General features: G+C 41.3%; 2 protein-coding genes across 8 annotated transcripts; one reads left to right on the forward strand and one right to left on the reverse strand.

Moving 5' to 3' along the window:
• The first annotated feature begins 1,569 nt into the window (after positions 1 to 1,569).
• Positions 1,570 to 25,073, forward strand: LOC146579202 (myelin-oligodendrocyte glycoprotein-like). 7 transcript variants are annotated; one of them, XR_014890360.1, is made up of 7 exons: positions 1,652 to 1,793; positions 3,499 to 3,629; positions 4,285 to 4,638; positions 5,245 to 5,322; positions 5,410 to 5,513; positions 5,590 to 5,859; positions 5,963 to 8,178. XR_014890360.1 is itself a non-coding variant. In XM_085261880.1 (5 exons), exons 1-5 carry the CDS (start codon positions 1,697 to 1,699, stop codon positions 21,971 to 21,973), a joined length of 699 nt encoding a protein of 232 aa, XP_085118006.1. In that variant the 5' UTR covers positions 1,570 to 1,696; the 3' UTR covers positions 21,974 to 25,073. The 7 variants fall into 7 exon arrangements, 4 of the variants coding, with proteins under 4 accessions (XP_085118006.1, XP_085117988.1, XP_085117997.1 ...); XR_014890361.1 differs by having other exon boundaries at positions 5,966 to 8,177; XR_014890362.1 differs by lacking the exon at positions 1,652 to 1,793 and adding an exon at positions 3,192 to 3,330.
• Positions 3,274 to 12,607, reverse strand: LOC146579203 (low affinity immunoglobulin gamma Fc region receptor II-b-like). Its single transcript, XM_085262328.1, has 6 exons — positions 12,577 to 12,607; positions 11,221 to 11,316; positions 10,982 to 11,149; positions 10,255 to 10,509; positions 9,470 to 9,583; positions 3,274 to 5,511 (listed from the first exon to the last, which is right to left on the reverse strand). Exons 1-6 carry the CDS (start codon positions 12,605 to 12,607, stop codon positions 5,501 to 5,503), a joined length of 675 nt encoding a protein of 224 aa, XP_085118454.1. The 3' UTR covers positions 3,274 to 5,500.
• Positions 25,074 to 25,222: the final 149 nt, after the last annotated feature.

Raw genomic sequence — 25,222 nt, forward strand, 5'->3', positions numbered from 1 at the left:
GTTCTTTTAAAAGTTATTCAGCAGCTCTTGGAGAGTGTTTGGGATATAATATGTCACATGTAACCCTTCTGGATGATATCCAAAAATTTTGAAGCAGAAACATTGTTTCAGTGACAAGATTTAGGCGGCAATCACTTTTTGGCAGGCTTAAAATGGCATATTATGGGTATTAATGATCCTTTAAAAGTTATTCAGCATTTCTTAGAGACTGTTTGGGATATGATGTGCCACATATCATCCTTTTGGATGATACCCAACACGTTTGAAGCAGAAATATTGTTTCAGTGACAAGATATAGGCGGCAATCACTTTTTGGCAGGTCAGTTTTATCGTTCCCTTAATGGTTATTCAGCAGTTCTAAGGGACTGTTTGAGATATAATATGTCACATAGGACCCTTCAGAATGACATGCAGCAAGTTTGAAGCAGAAATAGTATTTCATTAACAAGATATAGGCCACAATCACTTTTTGGCAGGTTGAAAATGACATATTATCGGTATTAATGTTATTTTAAAAGTTTTTCAGCAGTTCTTGGAGAGTGTTTGAGATATAATATGTCACATAGGACCCTTCTGAATGACATCCACCAAGTTTGAAGCAGAAACATTGTTTCAGTGACAAGATATAGGCCACAATCACTTTTTGGCAGGCTGAAAATGGCATATTATCAATGTTAATGTTCCTTTACAGGTTATCCAGCAGTTCTAAGGGACTGTTTGAGATGTAATATTTGACATATGACCCTTCTAAATGACATCCGCCAAGTTTGAAGCAGAAATATTGTTTCGGTGACAAGATATAGGCCACAATCACTTTTTGGCAGCTTGAAAATGGCATATTGTCAGTTTTATTGTTCCTGTACAAGTTATTCAGCAGTTCTTGGAGAGTGTTTGGGATACAATATATCACATGTAACCCTTCTGGAATATATCCAACAAGTTTGAAGCCGAAATATTGTTTCAGTGACGAGTTATAGGCCACAATCACTTTTTTGTAGCGCTACAATGCCATGTTCTCAGTCGTTATTCTGAACAAACAAGAAAGAGTCATGGTGATACTGGCACAATAGGTCTTTATTGTTTTAACCACTATTCGACAGTCTTATAACAAATATGAACAACGAGAGTAGACATACTAAACCTGTAGGCATTAATTATTCCATCGTGATGCGTGTAGTCATTCGTGAATGCGATACACACTGAAAGCAACCTTCTGATAAGCGTCATAATTCGGTTACAAGAAACGTTAAAGCTCCATAAATGCATACCTTTGCCTAATAACAAAGGCATAAATGTGTTTGGGTTTTTTCCCCCCCACGTTATATCAGTTGCACGGAAGTAGCTGGCAACGCAAGTAATCCGGGCGCTGCAGCTTTAAGCAGCTGCGCGCGCTGCTGCGGACGGCAATCAGTTTCTGGCAGACAATCACTTTTTGGCACAACACCGGCACGCAAACGTCACATTGAGTTTTCCGTTAACGTCGTCACGTCATGGGACTTCATAACACTCCAGGGCTCAGTTAACCCCACCCAGATTGCAGTAGGCGGAGACTGTTACGTATATAAAAAGGGAGATCCTCACGGCTCATTCATTCATTCAGAGCGAAGCAGGCAGGGACTGATCAGACTACAGATTTCCAAAAAGAAAGAAAAAAAAACTCGCTTCAGTCAGAAAACGGAACTTTTAATCATCGATCATGTCTCTGAACAACTTCTACTTTAAGGACTCTTCCTTTTTCTCACTCCGGACTTTTCTCCTGTTCTCGGCTTTGTCCGTCTGGACTCCTGTACAAGGTAAACCGACGTGTCCAGCTTTAGCTGCGTGTTAGTGCAGATTACAGTGAATTTTAATGAAAAACTGGCGGATGTGAATAAACTGAATTGACTATTATCAGCTGTGCTGTGTTGTCCGTCACTAACAGTGTGACAGCTGTCAGTGAGTTACTTTAAAACCGGAAGAAGCTTAAAACGAGAAGATTGTCAGACAGGTTTTGACCTTGTGAAGCGACTGCTCTTAGCTTAGAGGTTTGTTTATAACAGACACGATGGCGATGATTCACCGAGCAGGTCTGTGAGCATGTCAGGTTTATGAGAGCCGTGTGTTTGTCAGAGGAGAGAAAGACAGTTACTACAGCTCACCGAATGTTGTTTTTGTAAAGTGATTGCTTTACTAAACGTGTACAAGCTTTTTGTTGGAGCTATTTGTTCTTTATTTTTTTTTTTTTTTTTAATTAAAGTTTGTTGTTAGTTTATTTATATTTTGGGGTTTATTTGTCGGTTAATATTTTGTTTTAAATGATTTGTTTTGTTTGTTGTTATTTTGTTAAGTTAGTCAGTAAGAGCTGTAGGGCCATTTTGTTTCTATAAATAAAGAGACTGGTATAGGACCAGCATGCATTGGGGTGGGCCTATGGTTTTTTTTTTTTTTTTTTTTTTTTACCAGAGCAGGAGAAGCAGTAGGAAGGATCTTGTTATTGCTTGCCAAGATGGATAAATAAACCAAAACCCTCAACTAAAAGGTTTGGACAATGGACTTCTTTTGCCTGCGTACGAAATATTACCTCAGTGCAGCAGTGGCTTGTGGACTTTAAGTTGTGGGACGTTTGATCATTCAAAAGTAAAGGAATTGCCACTACACTTTTAACTGATAATTAGGCATTGGCAGTGACGATCACAGCGACCCTAGCTCGATCTGATCTCAAAGACAAGAAGGTCACCACAAAAACAAAAACTCCAAACGTGGATGATGCAGAGAAGAGTTGGACTGTTTTCACACCATTTGTTGGAATCTGGAGTTTGCAGCGGCGTCTCTGTCGTTGAGGTTGGATCTAAGAGACAAAACGGTCAAAATCTGTTATTAAAATGAGGCTGAAAGTTTATGACAGGGGACAAAATAAAAACACAAATCAGAACCACAAACATCACCAAAACAAATCTTCTCACCGACTATGTTGACATAAGAAGAGAAAATGCTCAATTATGGAGACAGGCAAATGGTTCATTTATGTTTGATGTGTGGTTTCCATTTGTGTGGCTGTTAATAAAGTTAGCGCGCTCTAGGGGGCGTATGCGTTCATCAAAATGGCCGAAGGCTGATGTGTGTTTATTCCTCCCCAAATATCGTCGGTGAAGTTTGCCATACACGTCAGATTTTCCTGCGCATTTTCATACCTCTGCAGACTACAAGTTCAACAACAGCAGCTTTCACTCTGCTCTGCAGCTTGGGGATGAAACATCTGTATCTGCCGTTGTCTTCCTCCGACACGTTCAGGATCTTCAGTGAAATGGTCCCGTGTTTCATGTCGTCCATGAACAGCTCCGTCCTCCTGAAGTACGAGGCCATCTTCATGTCGGGGACCTGTTTTTATTTTATTTTATTTTTATTTTTTTATCCCAAAAATAGTCAAATATACAGTTAAATAAAAGTGTAATGTAATTTGAAGCATGTCTGTGTCTTGAAACGTAACAGTTTTTGTTTATTTATTTTTTCCGTCTGCAGCCTGAATGTGAAAATGAGGAAGAAGCAGCTTTTGATCTTCACAGACTGTTAACAAGATGTGATCATGGATTTCATGCCTTTCTTCATGGTCCCACTATCGACTCTCATCCTCCACTTGGGTTCAGTTAAAGGTAAATATGTTTTTTGGAAGGAAAAACTCAATTTTAACAGGTAGAAACTCCTTCAGGAGAGCAGCGATCAGCAAACAAAATGCAGAGACAAGCAATGGAAAATTATGAAACTTAGCTGGATATTAAAATTCCAAGTTCCTCTGTGCTCTCCAGGTGGGCTGCTCAGGAGGTAGAGCAGGTCCTCGATCAATCGGAAGTAGAATCTGCAAAATATGCCAGATATTCTTGGACACGATATTAACCTTGAGTTGCTCTCCGATGCATCCATCAAAGTGTGAATGTTCGAGTACAAAAGTGCTGTATAAGAAGTAAATGCAAATCCAATGTTAAAACCTATGATTTATGGTTTGGAGATGGTGTTGCTGACAAGAAACAGGAGGCAGAGCTGAAGAAGCTCAGATTTTCATTTGATGTGATCAGAATGGAAAAGATCAGAAATGAGTCTGAGGGACGGCTCAGGTTTGAAGATGAAGTTAGAGAGGCAAACCTGAGATGGTTTAGACGTGTGCAGAGGAGAGACAGTGGATCACTGGATGTTGTAAGATGTTGCTGCCAAGCAGGAGGATGTATTTAGTGCGTTGGACACAAAATGTTGGAAATTTCTGATGTTGTATAAAGTTGTGAGTGTGTCTGCTCCTCTCTGTCTCCTCAACAGGATCATTTGTAGTGGATGTGACACAGAGCTCCTATCAGGCAGAGGAGAACCACAACATCACACTGGAGTGGACGTTCACCACCAAACCAGACACGCCCATCTCAGCACTGAAGATCCGCTGTAGCCTGATAACTGATCAGAAACCCTCAACTCTGTATTATCTTCGTGATGGTGTCGAGTTCTCAGAGGATGAAGAGTTTTCAGGACGAGTCCAGAGTGACAAAGACGCCCTCAGAGAAGGACGAATCAGACTCCAGCTGTCCAGACTCAGGACTGAGGACTCGGGTCTGTACCTGTGTGAGGTGGACACAGGTTATGGCCGCGGCTACAACAGCTGCAGAGTCACCGTCTCTGGTAAGACAATTCATTTATACACATGTGATCACTGATCTTAGTCTGGAACCTGAGATAAGAATATATTTATAAATCTAACATTGTGTCAAACACTTGCCTTTTTGTTAACAATCTAACAAAAAGAAGAGTTTTGTCTCTTTGATAGTTTCCACAGCTGTACTGAGGGTTAAATTTCTTTGCACCCACATATTGTGTTCAGATGTTTACATCCACTCATCTTCATGTGCTTGAATGCGATGGTAATTTGGGGCATTTAATGGTTTCTTTCAACTCTACAGTGTTTGTCTTTGATGATTAAACAATAGTTGGGCACAAGTTTGAGTTTATTTGGATCTTCAGTAAACAAACTGTACAAAGACTCAAAGATCTGTTTGATCTGTAAGAAAAAGAGCAGCGTGTTGTTGTGTGACTGCAAGTTTGTGCCATCACTGTGTGAACTGCTTACAATGTGACGATAATTTAAAAATAAATTCATGTTGTCCTGTTAACCTTTTTATTGACTTAAAATTAACTGAATGTCATTTAAAGACATTTCACCACTCTGTTTCTTACGTCTTATATTTTTATCAACTGATTATGTCTCGACTGATTTTTGTGGTTTTCTAGATCCAAACTTTGCTAAAACCTCGATGATAGAGACGTCGCTTCAAACTCCAGATCATCAGGACACGACTCCAGCAAATGGTGAGAAAACAGTCCAACTTTACTCTGCATCATTCCTGTTTGGGTTTTTGTGGTGACCTTGTTGTTTTTGTTTTTCTATTTCCGCAGGTCGATCCAGGGTTCCTGTGGTCGTCACTGTCATCGCTTTTATAATCGTTATAGCTGTTGCTGGTCTTGCTGTACATTTTTCCTGCCAACATCAGAATCGAACTGTAAGAAAGAAAGAAACAAACATGTTGTTGCTTCTTGTGCCGTCAGACTGACTCATTATCCTCCTTCTGTCAACAGAAGCATCCAGAGGATGATGAGACACAAAAACAACCACTACCAGTCTAGCTGCCTTGCTCAAAGGAACATTGGTGTTAATGAAACTGAGGGTTTTTTCTTTTATCTTTGCTGGATCTTCAGTCAGGTTGGGAGTTCAAACCTGCAACCACAGGGAGACAGTCAGGCCCAGCTGAGATCATCATATTGACTCTTCTAAAATTTAATCTACACTAAAACTTTGCAGCTCTGAGATGCAGCTGAACCCTCCAAACTGCAACAGCACAAGAATCGGTGAGAAACCAGTCCAACTTGTCTCTGCATCGTTTATGTTTGTATGAGTTTTTGTGGTAATCTTGTTTTTCTGTTTGGTTTTTTTATTTTAATTTTACATCAGCAGGTCTGTCCAGGGTCAACCTCTTGCTGATAATTTCCACCTCGGTTGTCGCTGCTCTTGCTGCATATTTTTCTCAACGCCTTCATCAGGAACTAAAAGAAAGTCTGACGCAGACAAACACGGACATGTTGTGCTGTCAGACTGACTTCAGACTGATTTATTGTTTTGTTCATCTTTGATGTGTGAAGTTGCCTTTTTTTGCTTTTGCTCGTCTGTATAAACTTTGTGTCATCAGTGATGTCATTACATGTGTTTTACTACTATTGTTGTATTTTATTCATTTATTGTTTTTATTTATTTTCTGTTTCTTTTGCAGTCAAACTCTTTTTGTTGTGGCACTGAATGAAAGTTCTGTGTTTGAATTTTTTGAACATGTGTTGTTTCAGGGATATTTAAATGCACTACAGGCGTATTCAGCTGAAGTAATATGCATATGGATATTCATTTTAAAACAATAAGAGAGCTCATCTTACTGTTTTTTCTTTCCCCAAAATGTTCTTTACTAAACCGTAAAATCAGTAAATGGTCAGCATGATGGTCCATGTGTTGATTTAGTGCTTAGTAGCTACTGTTGCCTCACAGCGAAAAGGTTGCTGGTTGAGAAACGTGCTTCTTGAGTTCATTAGTTATTCTAAATTGTGAGGAAACTAAAGTGCTCAGATTAAAGTGTTGCATGAAGACAAAATCTGATTTGTAGTTAGAAACACTTTGAGTGGGCAGTAAGACTGAAATCAATGCTCATGTGATCCACCTGAGCTGCCACTTTTGTTTTGTGTTCTAACTGTTAATGCTTAATTAATACTGATTATTATGAATGATAGTTATAAGACAGCAGTGAAGACAGAGTTTAACAGCTGTAATGGTTTTACATGGTCATAGAATAAATTATAACTGAATGTTTTTCACGTTTGATCAAATATATTTAAATCATTATAGGGCTATGTTATGTACGCCACAGGTAGGCTGCATGTTTGTCCTGCGATTCTTTCTTTTTTTTTTTTTTTTGGGACATTTGAGTTGTATAGTGACACATTTGTGGTCCCAGCGTGGTCGTCTTATTCCTTTTTGACTCCAGAAAGATTAGACTGGAAGAGAGCACAGATCTACTAAGACCAGAGGAACGAGCTGTCGCTGTTTGTTCAGCGTTTACTTTCCTTGCTGAATAAGGAAGGCGTTCCCTCTGATTGCTCATGAAAAGGAATGAACTAGTCTCATAAAGAACTCATACTGTTTCAGAACCTACGGCACAATAGTGTCTCCAAGTGAAGAATGCAAATAGTTTTTGCGTGACACAGTTTGTTCATGACTTTTGAACTAGACTCTCCAGCAATAAACCTGCTGTGTTATATTTAGGCTCAGATAATATTTAAAGGCGCTGCTTGAATGTGCCAAAGTGGGATTCTGAATCTTCTCTGCTGAGCTCTGAAACAGATGTTGCAGGATGAAGATGAGTAGGCCACAGGAAAAGCACAGAGAATCATTTTTTTTTCAAAATAAAACAATCTGCAGAGAGTAAATGTTCCACCTCTGAAACCATTCAGGTGATTTACAACTGTACAAAGAACAACATGGAACTAATGACAGTGTTTGGCCAACAACAGTAACTTTATTTATAGATCCTTTTTCGGTTTTTCCGAACATAATTTCTTCTTTTTTCATGTAAACCTTTTCACTTACACCATTTAAGAGATACAAGTATTATTTACAGATATCACCTGACATTAGTTAGATATTTTTATTAGTATTCTATATTTCTGTAGGTTTAATCCACTTTTTGTTCAGTTTACTTTATTAGTGTTGGTTTTGTATTAAATGGTTAAAACTAAGTGGCAGTGTAAATATTGTGTGGCTACGTTCAATTTAGAATTCTTGCACACAATACCGCAATGATGCACAACCACAATAATAGTAGCTTTGGCGTGCCTGTAGGTCATGAATGCGTAGCTAGAGTCAGACTTTTGTTTGCTACTTCCTCATAAAGGCCATAACTATGCTTAAAATGCAGTTTTATGATGCATGAGTTAACCTTTTCAACAGTTCAGTATTGTAGGCACACAAATGCAGTCAAACATCATTGATGAAAGAAACAAAGCTTTAAGAGTTACAATGAAAAGAGAAGTGAGCAGTGAATGCATCATCACTTCAACCTCAAATGCGTAATGCAGAGAAACTCACTATTAACAAGTCGTTCAATGTAACATCACCAAATTCATTAAAGAAGCTTTTGAGTAAAGTGAAACTGCATATGTGTGTGTCCACCCTGATGTAAACAGTAGATGTTAAACAGAGAACCTGCCCAGCCTTGACTTCCTGATGGATATCTTATTGATTTCATGCATTGCACAGCATTAGTGGTTTCTTATTAACTACTTTTTATCAGGTGACAAAGGTGACCTGATAATGATTTGAAAGCTACTTTTGAAACATTTGGTTTTTCTGATCTCCTGCACAATGGGGAAATCTGGGCTGAGATTAGAGGATCTGTCACAGTAGTTCATCTAGAGAACGGTGGCCACAATCTATCCATTTCCTTCCACTTATCCCTGTTAGGGTTGCAGAGCTAACACAACCAGATTGGTATTTACATGGGCAGTTCACAATTAACTGGCAATTGAGAATTGCCATTTAACCTAACTGCATGTCTTTGGACTGCTTGAGGAAGCTGGCGTACCCAGAAAGGCCCTGGCCAGCTGGTGGACTCGAACTCAGGACCTTCTTGCTGTGAGGCAATAGTGCAAATCACTATTCCAGCATTGATTCATTTTCAGTTAAATTAAGGTTTATTTTTACAGCATCAAAAACAAGGCACATAAAGGCACTTCATGTCGTAAGGTAAAGACGAGTCTACACTATTCAACAGTTAAATGAGTCCCACTATCAGTAAACACTTGCAACTGTGGCAAGAAAAAAAAAACTCCCTTTCAACAGGAAGAAAACGCCAACAGAACAAGGCTGAAGGAGGAGTGACCATGTGCTGCGATCCCAACTCTTATCACCACCAGTTTGTGTCCATTTGGAAAATGAATTGCTCACCCCTGCGTCCTCTGTTCCAGATTTTGTTCACAGTATTTGTCAGGTCTCTATCTTTGTCCTGCTGTTTTCTACAGAAATGCTATCTCGAGCAGATCGTTTAGTATTAGCCACCACACTTATGCAGATGACGAATCATTAAATGTCTCTCTACAGTCAAACAATCCAAACAGTCACAGGAATGTTTGGAGAAATCAAAGGCTGACTGCTCTAAAAGTGTCAGGGTTGCAGGATTAAGAAGGTTTGATTGAAATGACCTGGATGTATCTGTAGTATTGCCTTCATGAAATGAACAGAGTAGGAGGAGGTAGGACTGGACTCTCGTGTGAGTGCAGCAGATTTTAGTTTTATTCTTGGGGGATGTTTTTTTTTAACCGCGACCAAGAGAAAGGAATTCTACACACGGTGAAAGTGACATTGTAGCAACAGGATGTAAAATGTCATTTCTTTTTTTTATTTACATCAAAACATGCTGACCTTTGTGGCTCCTCCAGAGGCAGAGCAGCATCAGCAAAATCAGCATGAGGCAGACACCCACCACAGGAAGAATCACTCGGGGGGGAGAATCAGACGACGAGTCAGGACTCCCTGCTTCAAAACAAAAATACCACACATTGGCCTAAATGCAGACCCACAGGCCTTTGTATAAACGTCCAGCAGGGTTTTTTGTGCTAAACTTGGCTGACAGCACACAGGATCTACCCTTCAGGTAGGACATCAAACAAGTGCATTTCTCATGATGTTGTAACAGTCCTTTAAAGTAAACAGTTTCTTTAGAAAAAACACTCAAGTGGTTGGTGGTTGATACAAATCCATCATTTGAACTCAGTCAGCAGTTTTCTTAAAGATTGCTGACTAACAATTTTTTATAAAGACAAACATAAAAAGGGGATTTGGGTCTTTAAAACTTGTGCATATTTTGGAACTGAATGAACAGTTGAAGAAGCAAAAGTCCTTCCTTTACACTTTTTAACCAAACTAAACTAATGTTGTGTGGGTAAGGTGTCTGGATGTACTTATGCTCAGATTTGATCAATACTTACTGGGTAAAATTGGAAAAATAACCATATTTTGGTGGTTGCACAAAAATGCATAATAGCATCCCTCCCAGGTAACACCCTCCCACTTTAAAATGAATTACAATAGAAAGATTAGAAGCACAAAAGTAGAACTTTGTCATGTAAAACAACCATATCTGGATTCTAGTATGAATCCATCGTGCTCACAGTAAGATGTTATAACTCTTTATGTTTTCTGCTCACCTGCAGAAATAACCACCAGTGAGCTGTCTGGTGATTGTCCAACTCCAGTGATGTTACACTTGTAGAGTCCTTCATGTGATTTGGAAACTCTGTGGATGGTCATGTTTCCTGTAGAGCTGCTCCCAAGGAGATCATCATTTTTATAGAAAGTAGAAGTGAAATTGGAGGATGAGCCTGCCTTGTGTCTACAGTGCAGAATTACAGTGTCTCCCTCCGTCACAGGATGGACAGGACCTTCCAGGATCACAGAACCAGCTGAAACATAAAATGTTTAGTTCAGACTCCCCTTGCAGCATCGAGTTATGTTTCTGATGCAATTCTATTTAAAAGCTTTTCTTTTGTTTAGTGTCATTTTAAAATTTTGCTTTGTTTTTAGCCGAGACTGAAGTGGTTATCTGCTTGCTGGCAGGATGTTTGCTGGCAGATAACAGGACTTTCATTCGAACAAATAACTGGAGTCAGTTGAAGCCTGTGTAGAATAGTTCATGAGTTAAATCAAATTTGTATGATTACAGTGTGATATGATCAAACTTCAGATGGTGAATGTTGCGGGTTTTTTGGTGAATTAAACCATCCTGTTTACTTTTTGCAGACCAACACTGCTTACTTGGCATAAAAAGAGCTGCTTCTTCATGATATGTTCATGTTATCTGTAAACGTGTAGAAGCTTTTCAGGTACTTTGAGTCACTACTGGCTGCAACTCATGATTTGTTGATCAAAGCTCACCTGCCACAGTGATGTTGACAGCATTGGAGCACTGTCCTGCTGCAGACTCACACCAGTAAACTCCAGTGTCTGCTGGATAAAGATCACTGATGTCGCAGTGAGATTCACCTATTCCATTTGAGGATGAGGGACATGTTGTGTTTGTGTTAAAGGACGTGCTCCTCTTAAAATGGAGCACTGTAACAAAAAATAATTTCCCCCAGGGATCAATAAAGTATTCTGATTCTGATTCTGATTAACTCTCCACTCTGAAGAGTTTTCCTGCCCCCCACAGCTTATGGAGACGGACTCATACTGGAAGAACTGGGATCTGTTAGGAATGATTCTGAGTGAAGCTGCAAAACAAAAAGAGAAATGATGGCAAACGTAAGTTTATGTTGTTAATGCGCTTGAAGAAAGGAGCGACCGTGAAAGCTGGGCGATGCATAGACGCCTGCTTTAGATGCTGTTTCACTACGGATGTTATTTGGATTAAAATGTGTCTGTTTAGCATGTGGCTGTAATGAAACCCCGGCCTAAGGCAGAATGGCTACCTGTTTACAATGTGATGCGGTTAGCGGCTGCAGCGAGCTACAGTAGCAAACGTAGACTGGATGCAATCGAAGCTTCATGTGCCACCCACGATCTCAGATAGAGGAGCAACACATCACACTAAATGCCGTTAGTGGGAACACACAATAGCAAAGACAGACTGCCCTTAACCTTTAACAATGAAATTCTGACTTTTGATTTTTATTAGTTGTGAGTTTTTTACATTTTGTCCCAAAAGAAACAACAACAACAAATGAAATTAAATATGGGAAAAAAAAAAAAAGGTAACAGAAATTTTGAAAAAAGGAAATTAAAGGAAATTAAACTTGACCAAAACAAAGAAACCAACAAAATGATATTATGTGCTTAAAAAATAACTTTAAAATTTAGAAAAATACACGTGAAATGTTTTTAAACTTAAGCTTTTTTGGACAAATTTGCCATGGCAACCAGCCTAAATAGGCTTTGACATGCAGGTTTACTGAGATTATTCGCGTGCATGACTGTGACTCGCCTGCATTCAAAAATCACAGTTTTGTATTATAATTGTTTTTCTGAACTTTAAAATTTTTGACCCTGACAAATACTTACCCACACAACCTTTGAAATAATAATACTTAATGTGATCAAATCTAAACTGAGACAAGCAATCAGCTCCGAAACTAAAATGAGCGGTCAAGAAAAACCTAAACACACAAATTAAAATACACTTTGTAATTCTGGCAATTACTTAGTAGTTACATGCAGTAAGTTACTGAGCTGTTACTAAACAATACAACAATCATTTGCTGTTACTTATAGCAACCTTGTAATTACATGGCAGCTTCAAGACAACAATGAGTGCATCTTTAATTGATAAATTCTGGTTGTAACAATAAGATAACTGAAAATCTATGATATATAGAGTAACATTTATGAGCCATTGAAAAATATAATGTATAATATAACATGTAATATACATATCATAAAACATATATAACACATACATATAGATTCTGCTCATAAAGAAGAAGACAGTTAGTGCTTTTGCACTAAATGAGAGCGCTCCAACACACTTTACTCACCAATAACAGCACACAGTGTTGCTATCTCCATGCTGCTGGTGCACTGACAGACAGGCTGATAAACCTGGGGGGTGCCGCATGCTTTCTACTTTTTGTTAGCGTCACAGTGACCACAGCTTCCTGCCGTAATCATCTCCTGTTCTAAATGTGTTAAAAACTTGTTTGTGCAGGATGTGTCTTTTTCTGACACCTCAAATGTCAAAGTGTGTGTAAATAAGTGAACGTGGTCCTGTTTTGCTTTGTTGTGTGTTTGTTCTGTCCTGCCTTTACTCTTTGAACATGGTTTGAATAAATATGTGCCAAACGCATCTGGTCACGTGATAACCAAGAGCTCATCCAAATGTGATCTGTGAAGAAAACTGAAGGGAAGTGATTTTTGAAATTTTCTTTAATGGATAAAAATCAACTGGACCATAAATGTTTTTTTTATTTTTGTTTGTTTTTTGTTGGATAATTGTTCATTTTTGATTGAATTTAGTGTCAAGAGCCATTTCAGATGGAAACCCACACAGATGTGCAAGGATTAAACACACACAGCAACAGATCATAGAAAGTGAAGAGTGGGACATATATAAACACCAAGGACTAATTAGGGAATGACTGGAGGTGAATGAGACACAAGTTAGAATAATTACACACAGATCAAAATCAGGAGCAGAAGATCATAAGGAACAAGGAAAAACTAACGTAAGACATGAAAGAAGACTAACCTCTTAAGTGGAACAGGAAATAAACATCTAACACTGGAGAAGACCTCATGGTAAAAGTACTTAGTCACAGAGGGAACTAAAAACACTAGAAGTAACAGTGAATTCAAACAGGATAAAACAAAAAACAGACCGGAATTCAAAAGTTTAAACATGTAAAAGTTCAGAGGCCCTGACTGCTGATGCTTCTCAGAGCAGCGGGATGTTGGGGCGGAGCAGAGAAGCAGGCCCTGTGCTTATCTCGTGCTAAGGCTGCACAGCAACAGATGCTGAGTCGGCACCAAAGGTCTCGGGAACAGCAGGCCTCCACACGTTCAGGGCCAGGCTAAGATGGTGGAGAGGTTGTGGCATGCCGGCAATGGGCAAGGAGAGATGACGGCCTATGTCATGAACTGGGGAGATGGGCTAAAAGGAGGCTGACTCAGAGTCAGGAAGTGAAGATGCTGGCTCTTCTTCTCTTTCTTCTTTTTGGTTATCCCTGCCATCGTCCTCTGTCACACTGTGTGTCCTTCTTCACAGCATCCATGAATCTTCTCTATCCACTATCACTCCTCTGCACCCAAACTCCATTTAAAACTAATCAGGAACAAGAATTAAAATAATAAACCTGAAACTAAAGTTCAATGTTACACAAATTTGCGACAGAGAATCGGAAAAGCCTGAAACTCAAATGCAACACAAAAACCCTCAAACGACGATGCAAATATGTGAAAATGCGCCTTTGTCTCCTGATCGTAGACTGCGGCCTGTAATCAGTGATCGATGCACTGTGTCAGGTTCAGACTGATGTTGTCTCTTTCAAGAGTGCAGCTGCACATTTTTATCACTTCATCACAGGAGCTGTGCCATTATTTGCTAACTCAGCACTGCTTCAGAGCTGCTTGCACATCAAAACTATCAGGATGTCACAGTTGCCAGCATGGCTGCAGTTCACCAAAGGTGCTGGTATTCTGCTGAAAGCACTTTCAGTAGAACAGCTCACCTCACCTGGCAGCTCACCTTCATAGACATGTCTGATGTTTCATACTCCTGTAAAATACATTGATTTCAGGCTCTTTGCAGTTTTATTAGCCAGCTGTGTGTCTCCGCAGCTTGTTGGTGCTTGTTAATGCAAATGTCCTGCATGGATCGAGCCAGCTCTGGACCTGGTGTCTCCTCTATTCTCACAGAATATCTGAGAGTGAAAGTCCTTTTCAGATTTAATGTGTGCTTTTTGTGTAGAAACAATAATTCAGTGTTAGGGGGTGATGAGGCACAGAGCCCAGAGCTGGCCTACCAAAAGGTCCATTGGATTACTTTATATGGTAAAAAAATGTGCTGAAGAATACATCTTGGAATCTGCAGCCTTTTTTAACCAAGGGGAAACACAATGAATCACAGACAGAGGATGTTTAAATTTGGCGCAGAGATGTGAATAATCGTCTGTTTAACAGCTGACTTCCTAGCAAAAAATTACCCTTTCCTAGCAAAGCATAACAAAGTAAGATTAGTAATCTCACCGGGTCCTTAGCATCTTCCTCTGTCACACCAACCATCTACATGTCCTCCTTCATTACATCCATGAATCTTCTCTGTGTTTGTACCTAATTGAGCCCTCAAAAGACCGTCTACTACATGCCTCATTCACACACACATTCATTCAGCACATTTATCAACCACATAAAACACAGCTTTCACTCATCACTATGGCTGAGTTGCTTCTGTGTAAAGATTCTTAGGCTTGTTGAGTCTTGCTGAAACTGCTGCTGGTGGTCGGGTCGCCTGAATGATTTGGGAGTTTTCCCAAAATCTCTGATGTTACTTTTCCATCCTCTGTCTCCCCATCAGAAGGTGATGGAGCATGTGATTCTTCGTGATGTTATGGTTCATGAGCCAAGAACAATTGTGTGATCTGTGAAAAGCAGAGCTATTGGCACAGATGGACGGCCACTGATAATCCACATTAGAATGAAAATAACAAACACTGCTTTTGTCCATCACATCCAATCAGAAACAAAAGAAGGCGCCGGATGTTATTCTTCAGAGCATTTGTGCTGAGAAATGAGAAGACAAATGTTTGCATTTTCCGCTTTTCTCTTCCAGTGAATTTATCCTCAAAACATTGTTGCTGGTAAAGCTAAAAGCTGTGCCAATAATTTCATCTCACTAATGGCATGTCACCATTTTTAATGATGTTTCTTTGTTCTGCCAGGAAGGCCAATTATCCGAGTATTTCCAGATTTTGTGCTGGTTAGTCATGAGTCATTACTTGGAAAATCCATTGCTGGATATCACTCTGTGAAACTGGTCTGCACTAAAAACCTCCCTGCAATTGTTAAAGTAGCTAGCAGACTCTATGGTTGCTGGAAATTTGTATGGAAGATGCTTTTAACACACCCAAAGAAAGATTCTAGGTCTGACCAACCGTCTCAGTCGTGGGCAAAAAGATCACAGTCAATAAAATTCTAAAAGATAATTTATTGACAAAAAAATCAAGAGATAAAAGATAAAACAGTCCAGTGTCCCATTTATGAATCAATCTTCGCCAGCTGCTCTCGGGCGTAGGAATGTGCAGAATCCAGCCGGTCCTGCAGCTTCCTTGCGTAGTCCCGGCCTGGTGGTGCCTCTGGCTTCCCAAAAGCCAACTCTGCAGGAGTTCTCAGCTCTCTCCCTAACATGAGCAGGGCAGGCGTACATTGGGTGGAGTCTTGCACTGCCGACCTGTAGGCCATGAGGATAAGGGGAAGATGGTAGTCCCAGTCCCGTTGGTGTTCTGAGGTAAGGATGGCTAGCTGCTGGGCCAGCGTCCTGTTAAACCTTTCCACCAGTCCATCGCTTTGGGGGTGAAGTGGGGTGGTGCGGGTCTTCTTAATCCCAAGGCGTTCACACATGGCAGTAAATACCTTGGACTCAAAGTTACGCCCCTGGTCACTGTGGAGGGTCTCTGCTGTTCCAAAGCGGCTGAACATCCCCTCCACTAATACATCAGCGACAGTCTCAGCCTCCTGATCTGGGATGGCGTATGCTTCCGGCCACTTGGTAAAATAGTCCATGGCCACAAGAACATAGCGGTTTCCTCTGTCTGTGCGAGGAAATGGGCCCATGACGTCCACAGCTACTCGCTCCATTGGGGCTCCTGCTGGTTGCTGCTGAAGCTGAGCCCGGGACTGGTCCTGTGGCCCTTTGTGTGAGGAACATGCATCACAGCTGCGGCAAAAGTCCTCCACATCCCTCCGCTGTTGACCCCAGTAATAGCCCTGGCGGAGGCGGCGGAGAGTCTTGGAGACCCCAAAGTGGCCGGAGCCAGTGCTCCCATGGCAGGCTTCCAGCACAGCTGACCTCAGCGACCTTGGCACCACAACCTGCCACCTCTCCTCCCCCGTGGCAGGATCCTTCCAGGCACGCTCCAACACCCCCTCCTTCAGCCTGAGAGCTGCAAACTTGGCCCATAGCCCCCTGGTACAGATGGAAAACCCAGTGACCTCATCCCAAAGTGGTCGCTCCCCCTTCTCCAGCCACTGTAGGACCGGCAGCAGGTCATTGTCTTGTTCCTGCCGTGCCCTCCACCCCGCTGCATCCACCACCAGAAGAGCCCTGCAGGCGAGCTGTGCTGCTCCGTCTATTGACGTGAGTTCCCGCTCTATTTCCTCTCGCTTCTTACAGTAACGGCAGCCAGCTGCAGCACATGGGCGGCGAGAGAGGGCGTCTGCGTTAGAATGGTGCGTCCCTGCTCTGTGCTCCACAGTGAAATTGAAGGCTTGGAGCTCCTCCAGCCAGCGAGCCACCTGTCCCTCTGGCTCCCTGAAAGACATCAGCCACTGAAGGGCAGCATGATCAGTTCTGATAACAAATGCTTTGCCGCACAGGTAGTATTTAAAGTGTCTCACCCCCGCCACCACAGCCAACAGCTCTCGTCGTGTGACACAGTAGCGCCGCTCACTCCTTTTCAGGACCCGGCTGAAGTACGCCACCACCTTCTCCCCTTCCGGCCCAACCTGCGACAACACCGCTCCCAGCCCCACATTACTTGCGTCAGTGTCCAGGACAAAAGGCAGGGCGGGGTCAGGGGGGGCAAGGACTGGGGACTCTGTCAGCGATCTGCGGAGGGTGTCGAACGCCTGCTGACAGTCCTGTGTCCAGATGAAGTCACGGTCCTTCTGCAGCAGGTGGAAGAGTGGTGCGGCTATGGAGGAAAAGCCCTTCACAAACCTCCTGTAATAAGACGCCAGTCCTAGGAAGCTTTTGAGCTGTTTCTGGTCCGCTGGTGTGGGCCACCCGGTAATGGTGTCAATTTTTTCCTCCAAAGTGCTGATGCCCTCACGACCCAGCTTGTGGCCCAGAAACTCCACCTGCAGCCGCCACCCTCTCCAACACTTGTCTCAGGGCATCCAGGGCAGCATCAAAGGAGCCCCCGTGCACTAGGAGATCATCCAGGTAAACCAGACACCGTTGCCGTGGGACGCCAGCCAGCACACTGTCCATAAGCCTCTCGAAGGTCGCAGGAGCGTTGCAAAGACCAAAGCTCAGGACTTTGAACTGCCATAGTCCCCTGTTAGTGCAGAAGGCTGTCTTCGGTCTGGATTCCGGGGACAGTGGCACCTGCCAGTAGCCACTCCGCAGGTCCAGGGTGGAGAACCAGGAGGACCCGGCTACTAAGTCGAGAGACTCATCAATCCTGGGAAGGGGGTAAGAGTCCTTCTTCGTCACTTTGTTGAGTGGTCTGTAGTCCACACAGAAATGCATCCTAGGACTTTTTTTCTTAGGCACCATCACCACCGCGGAGGCCCACGGGCTATCAGATGGCTCCTGATGACTTTGAACTTTTCTTGTCCATCTTCCATTGGTTTTAATTTTGCACTCCAGTATGAACACAAATCCCCCAACTTGAGGATCGCCACAACATAACCTAACAGACCTACATCTTAGTTCACAGATTCACTTTGTCTAAAGTGTATTTCTGGGATTTCACACAACCCAGGATTCAAATCATGAATACATAATGGGCTTGGATTTACATCATTATGAATGAAATGTGCTCTATTTGGAAGCAGCAGGGCCCCCTCCCCCTTCGAGGGTTGTGTGAGACTTTAAATCATCAAACTTTAAATTATAAAGTTGAAATTGTTATTGATCCTTTACCCCGAGTCCTAAAGTGTATATTTATTTTCTTACTCTTCTTATATTTATTGTTTGTTTACTTGCACTGCTGTAACTGGAGCCTCGTCGTGTCGTCTCTCTATAACTGGACTGTATGTAGCGGAGATGACAATAAAGTTTTACTTTGACTTCAGCAGCGAGCAGGCGCACCTCGTTAACGGAGGGCGCCCTTACTCCCAGCAAATTGGCGATAGAAAACCGATCGGTGCCTATGCCACTCCCAATACGCGCTGGCTGATGTCGGGGCAGCATGAGTACAAGCAAATTTACTCATGTCGGCAGAACGGGCTCGGGCAGCATGAGAAGGCTACGAGCATTTTTTTTTGCTTGGTTTTTTTTTTTGCCGATGCCCGTGATGCCGCCCCTGTCAGGCTGCTTTTACTGTATGCTCACCGCTGACCCCTTTTCACACTGTGACACGCACTGAAAATCGTGTCACACCTGCCAGCGTTTCCCAGTAGTTCAGAGATGTACAGATATGCAGAGGGAGATGTTGCAACTGACTCTGTGACCTTCGTAAAAAAACCACCAGGCAGTCTGCCTTTTCTTTGTGTCTTGTGAAAGAATGAGTCTTTCTAAAGAGCTCGCTGAATTAGAGGATGGTGCAAACACTGTCAGATCCGTGGCAACAGATAACATGACAAAGAGGTCAATTTCTACATTTACTCTGCAATAAGTAAGATTGCATCAGTAAGGATGGAGCATGTTTTCGGTTTGTGCAACATGAATGTAATCCATGAAAACTCAGTATTACAAGTCACCGGTGTAATTTACATCAGGGCACCTGGCGGTACTTTCTGCCTGATGGAGACATTTGCTTTCCCTACACCAAGTAGAGAAAGAGCCAAATTACCGAAATGACGCGGAACCGGAGTTTGTACGGCAACTGTACCTGAAAAATGTAGTCAAGAAATGAATTTCTGTGAATCTCTATTGAATTATGCTATAAAACTCGAAAACGCGGAGACAAAGACCTGTGAAGTGAAGTAGTAAAGCTTTAGTTATTTTAGTAAAGAGTTTAACCAATCAAATCGCAATGCGCATGAATCTCCCCACCCCCACCACCATAATGTCAAACTGCTTGACTGTGACAAGTATTGAGAGAGTAGGAGGCAGAAGAAAAGCCGACTCTAGCTTTACAGAAAAAGACAAACGAAAAGAAATAAAAGAAGAAGAATCGTCATTTCACTCAGACAGCGGCTCTATATTTGTTATCATCTATTATGTGTACCTGCTGCTCAGACTCAAAGAAACCCTCTTTCATTGTTACTCTCTGGGCTTTTATGCTGTGCTTCATTGTCAGGAGTCCCGCTCAAGGTAAACGGATCCATTTATTAAACCACCTCAGCATCCGTGTGTGTTTGGATCGGCGCCGTAACTGTTACATTTGTGTTCTGCACTGCAATGAGCGACTTTGCGCGTTTATGTAGACTTAATGTGAAGAAACGTTAAATAATCGAACATTAAAAATCAAATCGTATCTGAAAATATGAGCGTCCCGTCTTTGTGTTGAGATCTAACGAGTTCACACGGCGTTTATTTAAAGCTGGGGTTTACGTTATGGTTGTCTAGCAACCGATAGATGCTTAAACATAAAGAACAGGACAAAAGGACACGTCGGGTTATACGAACGAAGAAAGCTGGTTTATTATTAGGAAAATATTCACATAGGAGCAGAATTACAAAGTCTTAATAGCTTTTTAGCTTTTCTGGGAGCTATATTTGACTCAGAACTCTTTTATTTTGTTTTTAAGATCAAAAAAATAGGTTTAGATTTAGAAAATGTATATTTATTTATTATAAAGGACTCCAAGATTAAATCTGAAAAAACCCCAAGAAAACCCCCAGACACTGAAGTGGAGCTCAAAGGTTCAGATAATCTGATAATAATCTGTCTGATCTGATTTGTAAAAGATCAGCCTGTAGCTGGTCAGAGAGGTTTGTGACCGTTCTTCATCTCTTCCTGGTTGTGAGGTTAATTATTCAGCACCTCCTGATGTTTCAGTGACTTAAGTCATCATTTATGCTCTGATGATATCAGTATGTTGAAGTTTCTCCCAGAAGCAGCTGTTCTCTGTATTTCCTCTTGACATTAAAAATTAATAGTGAGCTAGAAGGACAACAAGCTGACTGCTTTATTAAATCTGCTGACACTGCATGTGTCTCATCCACAGGCAACAGCTGCTATTTTCCATTTCAACAAATGATTAGCACCACAGAGAGATCCGTCAAAGCCCTGTATCCGCTCTTACTGCACAGACCTGCGATATAACAGGTTAAAAAGTGAAACAAATACTAACCACTCACAGCAGATGGCTGCATCTCCCTGAGGCTGGTTCTGGAGGAGGTTTCATCTCGTTAAAAGGAGTTTTTTCATTCCACTGCCGCCAACTGATTGCCCATTAGAAGAATCGGATTGTTAGTGTTTTTCCAGAAATACTGTAGGATCTTTATCTTACAGTATAGAGCACTTTGAACGGACAATTTTTGTAATTTTAGCACAATATATAAAACGGAATTGAACTGAATCTCTTCACTAAGTTTTTGGGAAAATAAGGCTTTTTTTAAATGAAAAAACAGTTTTTGTATCCCAAGCACAAAAACTCAAACTGTTCAGGTCGTCAGTGTGTAACTCCACAGGGGTCTGTGGAAGTTCGGGAGGTTTGATTTTTCGTATTTCCAGGTGAGGTTGTGGTGATTGGTTCAAATCTTCCAATCATCGCCGCTCCAGGTGATGATGTCATCCTGCCGTGTCACCTGGAGCCCACGTTCGATGTCCAGGGTATGACGGTGGAGTGGTCCAAACCCGACCTGAAGCCCGACCCGTTGGACCGGCTGAGCCGAGTGGAGTACGTTCACCTGTACAGGGACAGGAAGGAGGTCCCCGACATGAAGATGGCCTCGTACTTCAGGAGGACGGAGCTGTTCATGGACGACATGAAACACGGGAACATTTCACTGAAGATCCTGAACGTGTCGGAGGAAGACAATGGCAGATACAGATGTTTCATCCCCAAGCTGCAGAGCAGAGTGAAAGCTGCTGTTGTTGAACTTGTAGTCGGTGAGAAGATTTGTTTTGTTTTTAACTCATTTCCAACTTTTCAGGCAAGTTTCACAAACAGATTTCGACTCTACTGGTTTTTGAGGTGTTTTTTGTTTTGTTTTTTAGATCCAAACAATACTAAAAACCTGACGACAGACAGCCCACTGCATCCCCAAATCCTCCAAACTCCAAATCCTCAGGACACGACTCCAAGAAATAGTGAGAGTCCAACAGTCCAACTTTCGTCTGCATCATTTCCATTTGAGAGATATTTTTAGTAAAACGTTTTCATACATCAGCAGGTCGGTCCAGGGTCTCTATGGTCGTCGTTATCTTTGCCTTTATATCAGTTGTGGCTGTCGCTGCTTTCACTCCATGTTTCTCTGACCGTGTAAATGTAAGAAAGAAAGAAACAGACACAAACTTGTTGTTGATTCTTTGTCATCAGATTGGCTAATTTTTCACCTTCTTTCAACAGAAGCAACCAGAGGATGATGAGACGCAAAGATAACCTGGCATTGTTAGGAACGCTGGTGTTAATGGAGCTGAGAGCGTTAGAGCTTTATCTTCCCTGGATCTTCAGTCAGGTTGGGAATTCAAACCAGCAGCCACAGAGAGACACTCAGGTCCAGCAGCACTGAGATCATCATAAGGTCAGCCTACAAAAGGATGTGAGTCTGACTGGGGTTTGAATCTTGACGCCTCACCTGAACAGCTGTGTGAAGTACACTTATAGAGCCTAAAAACAAATCTAAAATAAAGCGTTGTACTCTTAGGAAACCTTAACACTAAACTAATTTTATATTAAGATCAAATGAATAACAGAGAAGTTTTGAATGTAAGTGGGTTGGGATGCAATGAAGCAATGGTTCTTGGATTTAAATGTGACCTGTGAGGTAATTTTGTTTCCAAAGTGTGATTGTTTCCCACATCGACTCACGTTGGTTAAACTATCTCACTGTGGAAAACACTGAAGGGTTTATTCAAGGTTAAAATAAATTCCAAATGTGCTTCCTGGTGATCATAAAGAGCTCTGGTCTGTGCAAAAACCCCTCCCTCACCAGTTTGAAATGTCAGGTTACAGTTACACCATTATACTTAGTTTTCTTGGAATTATTTTTAGAGTTACTGGAAATTGTTAAATGCAGAACGATCAGCTGGTTTCAAGATATCTTTAACATGTGGTCTCATTATGTAGCTCCAGTAGCTAATAGCATTTGATTTATTATATTTATTTATTTATCTAATTACTTATTTTCCAGCTTTAGTTGTGATCAAGTGCTGGCTGATGTGCATCACCTGCTGAAAGGCAGTTTGGTTTGGAAGGTTGTCCAAGATGATCCCAGCGTCCACTGCAGATCACAGCATGTGAATATTCTGAAGATTTCAAAAGCATCAGCAGCTTTCAAGTGACAAAAACTGGATTTATGGAGTTCATATAGAGACGTCTTTTGTTTTATTGACTGTATTGTGGAAACGGAGTCTTTGATAGTTCATTTGATCAGATCTGATTGTTTTTCTTACTTCACATGTTTTCTTTTGTTTTTTCTACCATCTTTAATGTCTCAGTGAAACTGAACTGTGAGTTGAGTACTTGAAGTACAGAAAGACCTCCTGCACTGTGTTAATTAACTCCAGCACTTTGTCAAATGTATGTGCACTGATACAGTGGTTCCTTCATTTAACCACACTTGTATTTAAAAGATATTCTGTAGTGACTGGGTTTAAGGTTAAAAGGAATGGCTAATTTATTACATTTATTTTTGAACCTGCTACTTGAAAGGTTGGTGGTTCGATCCCTGTCTGCTCCAGTCTGGATGCCAAATATCTGTAATATAATCTATCATTTTCTTATACAGCCCTCTATCAGCCTTTTCCTTTACCCCCTCTCTCTTTGCCTATCAGTGCTACACTCTGCTTTTTCCATCTGCCTGGCTTTCCCACTTTTTCTTATCTAACCTCTTTCTCTGAATATTTTATCGTACTTCCTCATACCACAGCAAACTTTCAGTGTCTTCTTTCCTCTGTCCAGAGTTTCGCTCAGCACTACGGCTCTATTTTTCCCAGTCATCTGATAACTCTTCCCTACCACCCAGAGCCTTTCTCAGCTCTTATCTGAACTCTATGAAATATTCTTCTTTCCTCAGCTTCCACCATAAACTCCTTGGATCTCCCTTCATTTCCTCTTCTAACTGACGTCCAACCTGTGCGACAAACGCTCTGACAACTTTCAACAACATGCCGAAATAATGCCAAGTGTCCTTCCTGACACAAGCCTCCCCCATGTCCCTCTTATGATACGCCAAAATCCACACTAATATGCATACGTAAAAACGACAACACAAATTTGACAATACAGCGTTATATTCAGTATTGGGTAAACAATATATAAGTATTTTTGTAGACTGAGAGATTAAAAAATGCGTCAATGTGAATAACTGAGTCATGGCTCGGGCTGACAGTAGACAGCTGAATGAATTTGAAGCGACATATAATCCTTAACTTGTTTGATTTTAGGTGCTCACCACCAAAAGATTGTTACAACAATCTGAGGGAGCTTTAACCTGGTTACCTGGTTGTGTATCTGCTCTCTGAATTGTATCATGCTGCTGATCTTCTTTCAGGTCATTTGAGTTTTTTAACATTCGTCAGTGTGTTTTCCTTCTTATTACCTGTTGGCATCTTGCTTTGATTTTGCGTGAACAATGTAACAGCACCATCCCTCAGATGTGTGCTATGTGAAGATGTTTTAAACACTTTTACAGTTTAGTAAAAGTGTTTGTTTTTCTTATTATTATGTGAGAGACGTCAGCATCTCAATACAGACTCAAACCAGCAACCTGCAGTTTATAACTCAGCTGATCATGTCCCACCCAAGTTACCCACCCAGGTTTGGCAAAGTAGATCCAGCCCTGCTGAAGCTTTTCAACCACGTCTGTGCGCTCAAGCCGGTGACATATTTAAAGGGTTTTAAACATTTCAAGACAGGAGCCCAACAAGATATCAGCAGGGACATTTACAAGGTCGACCAGCTGATAAACAATGAATCCAATGACAAAATGATCCATTTAAAATAAAAACAAGAAAAAAACAGAATAGCTTATCATCATGTATTTATGGACAGATGGAACATTTGACAGGCTATTTGCATGGAAACACAACAAGCACAGCTGTTACACTAGATCGACATCCCCCACCTGCAGGAACATCCTGTTTTCTTTATTTGATTCCTGACAAAAGGTTTTTTACACTGCACACTCTACATGTGTGGTTACATCAGTTTCACAGTGAGCATGTTTGCAGTGGCAGTTTGCTCGTTTCTCCTCCTCTTCTTTTCTCTTTTTTCTAAACTGAGCACCTGATGGCTTTGAACTTTTCTTGTCCATCATTTGCACTCCAGTATGAACACCCATCCCCCAACCACAACATAACCTAATAGTTGCTATTAGTTCACAGATTCGCTTTGTCTGAGGTTTATTTCTGGGATTTCACACAACTCGGGATTCAAATCATGAATACATAATGGGCTTGTACTTACAACATTATGAATGAAATGTGCTCTATCTTGTGGGATTATAGCAGCCGCCCCCCTCCCCTTTCGATGGGTTGTGTGAGACTTTAAATCCTCAAACTGTAAAATATAAATTTTAAATTGTTATTGAACCTTTACCCCGAGTCCTAAAGTGTACATTTATTTTCTTACTCTTCTTATATTTATTGTTTGTTTACTTGCACTGCTGTAACTGGAGCCTCGTCGTGT

The sequence above is a fragment of the Mchenga conophoros genome, linkage group LG3, assembly GCF_057382185.1.
Source record: "Mchenga conophoros isolate Kocher_MC1m ecotype Shallow Benthic linkage group LG3, M_conophoros_male_GT1.1, whole genome shotgun sequence".
Classification (NCBI taxonomy): Eukaryota; Metazoa; Chordata; class Actinopteri; order Cichliformes; family Cichlidae; genus Mchenga; species Mchenga conophoros.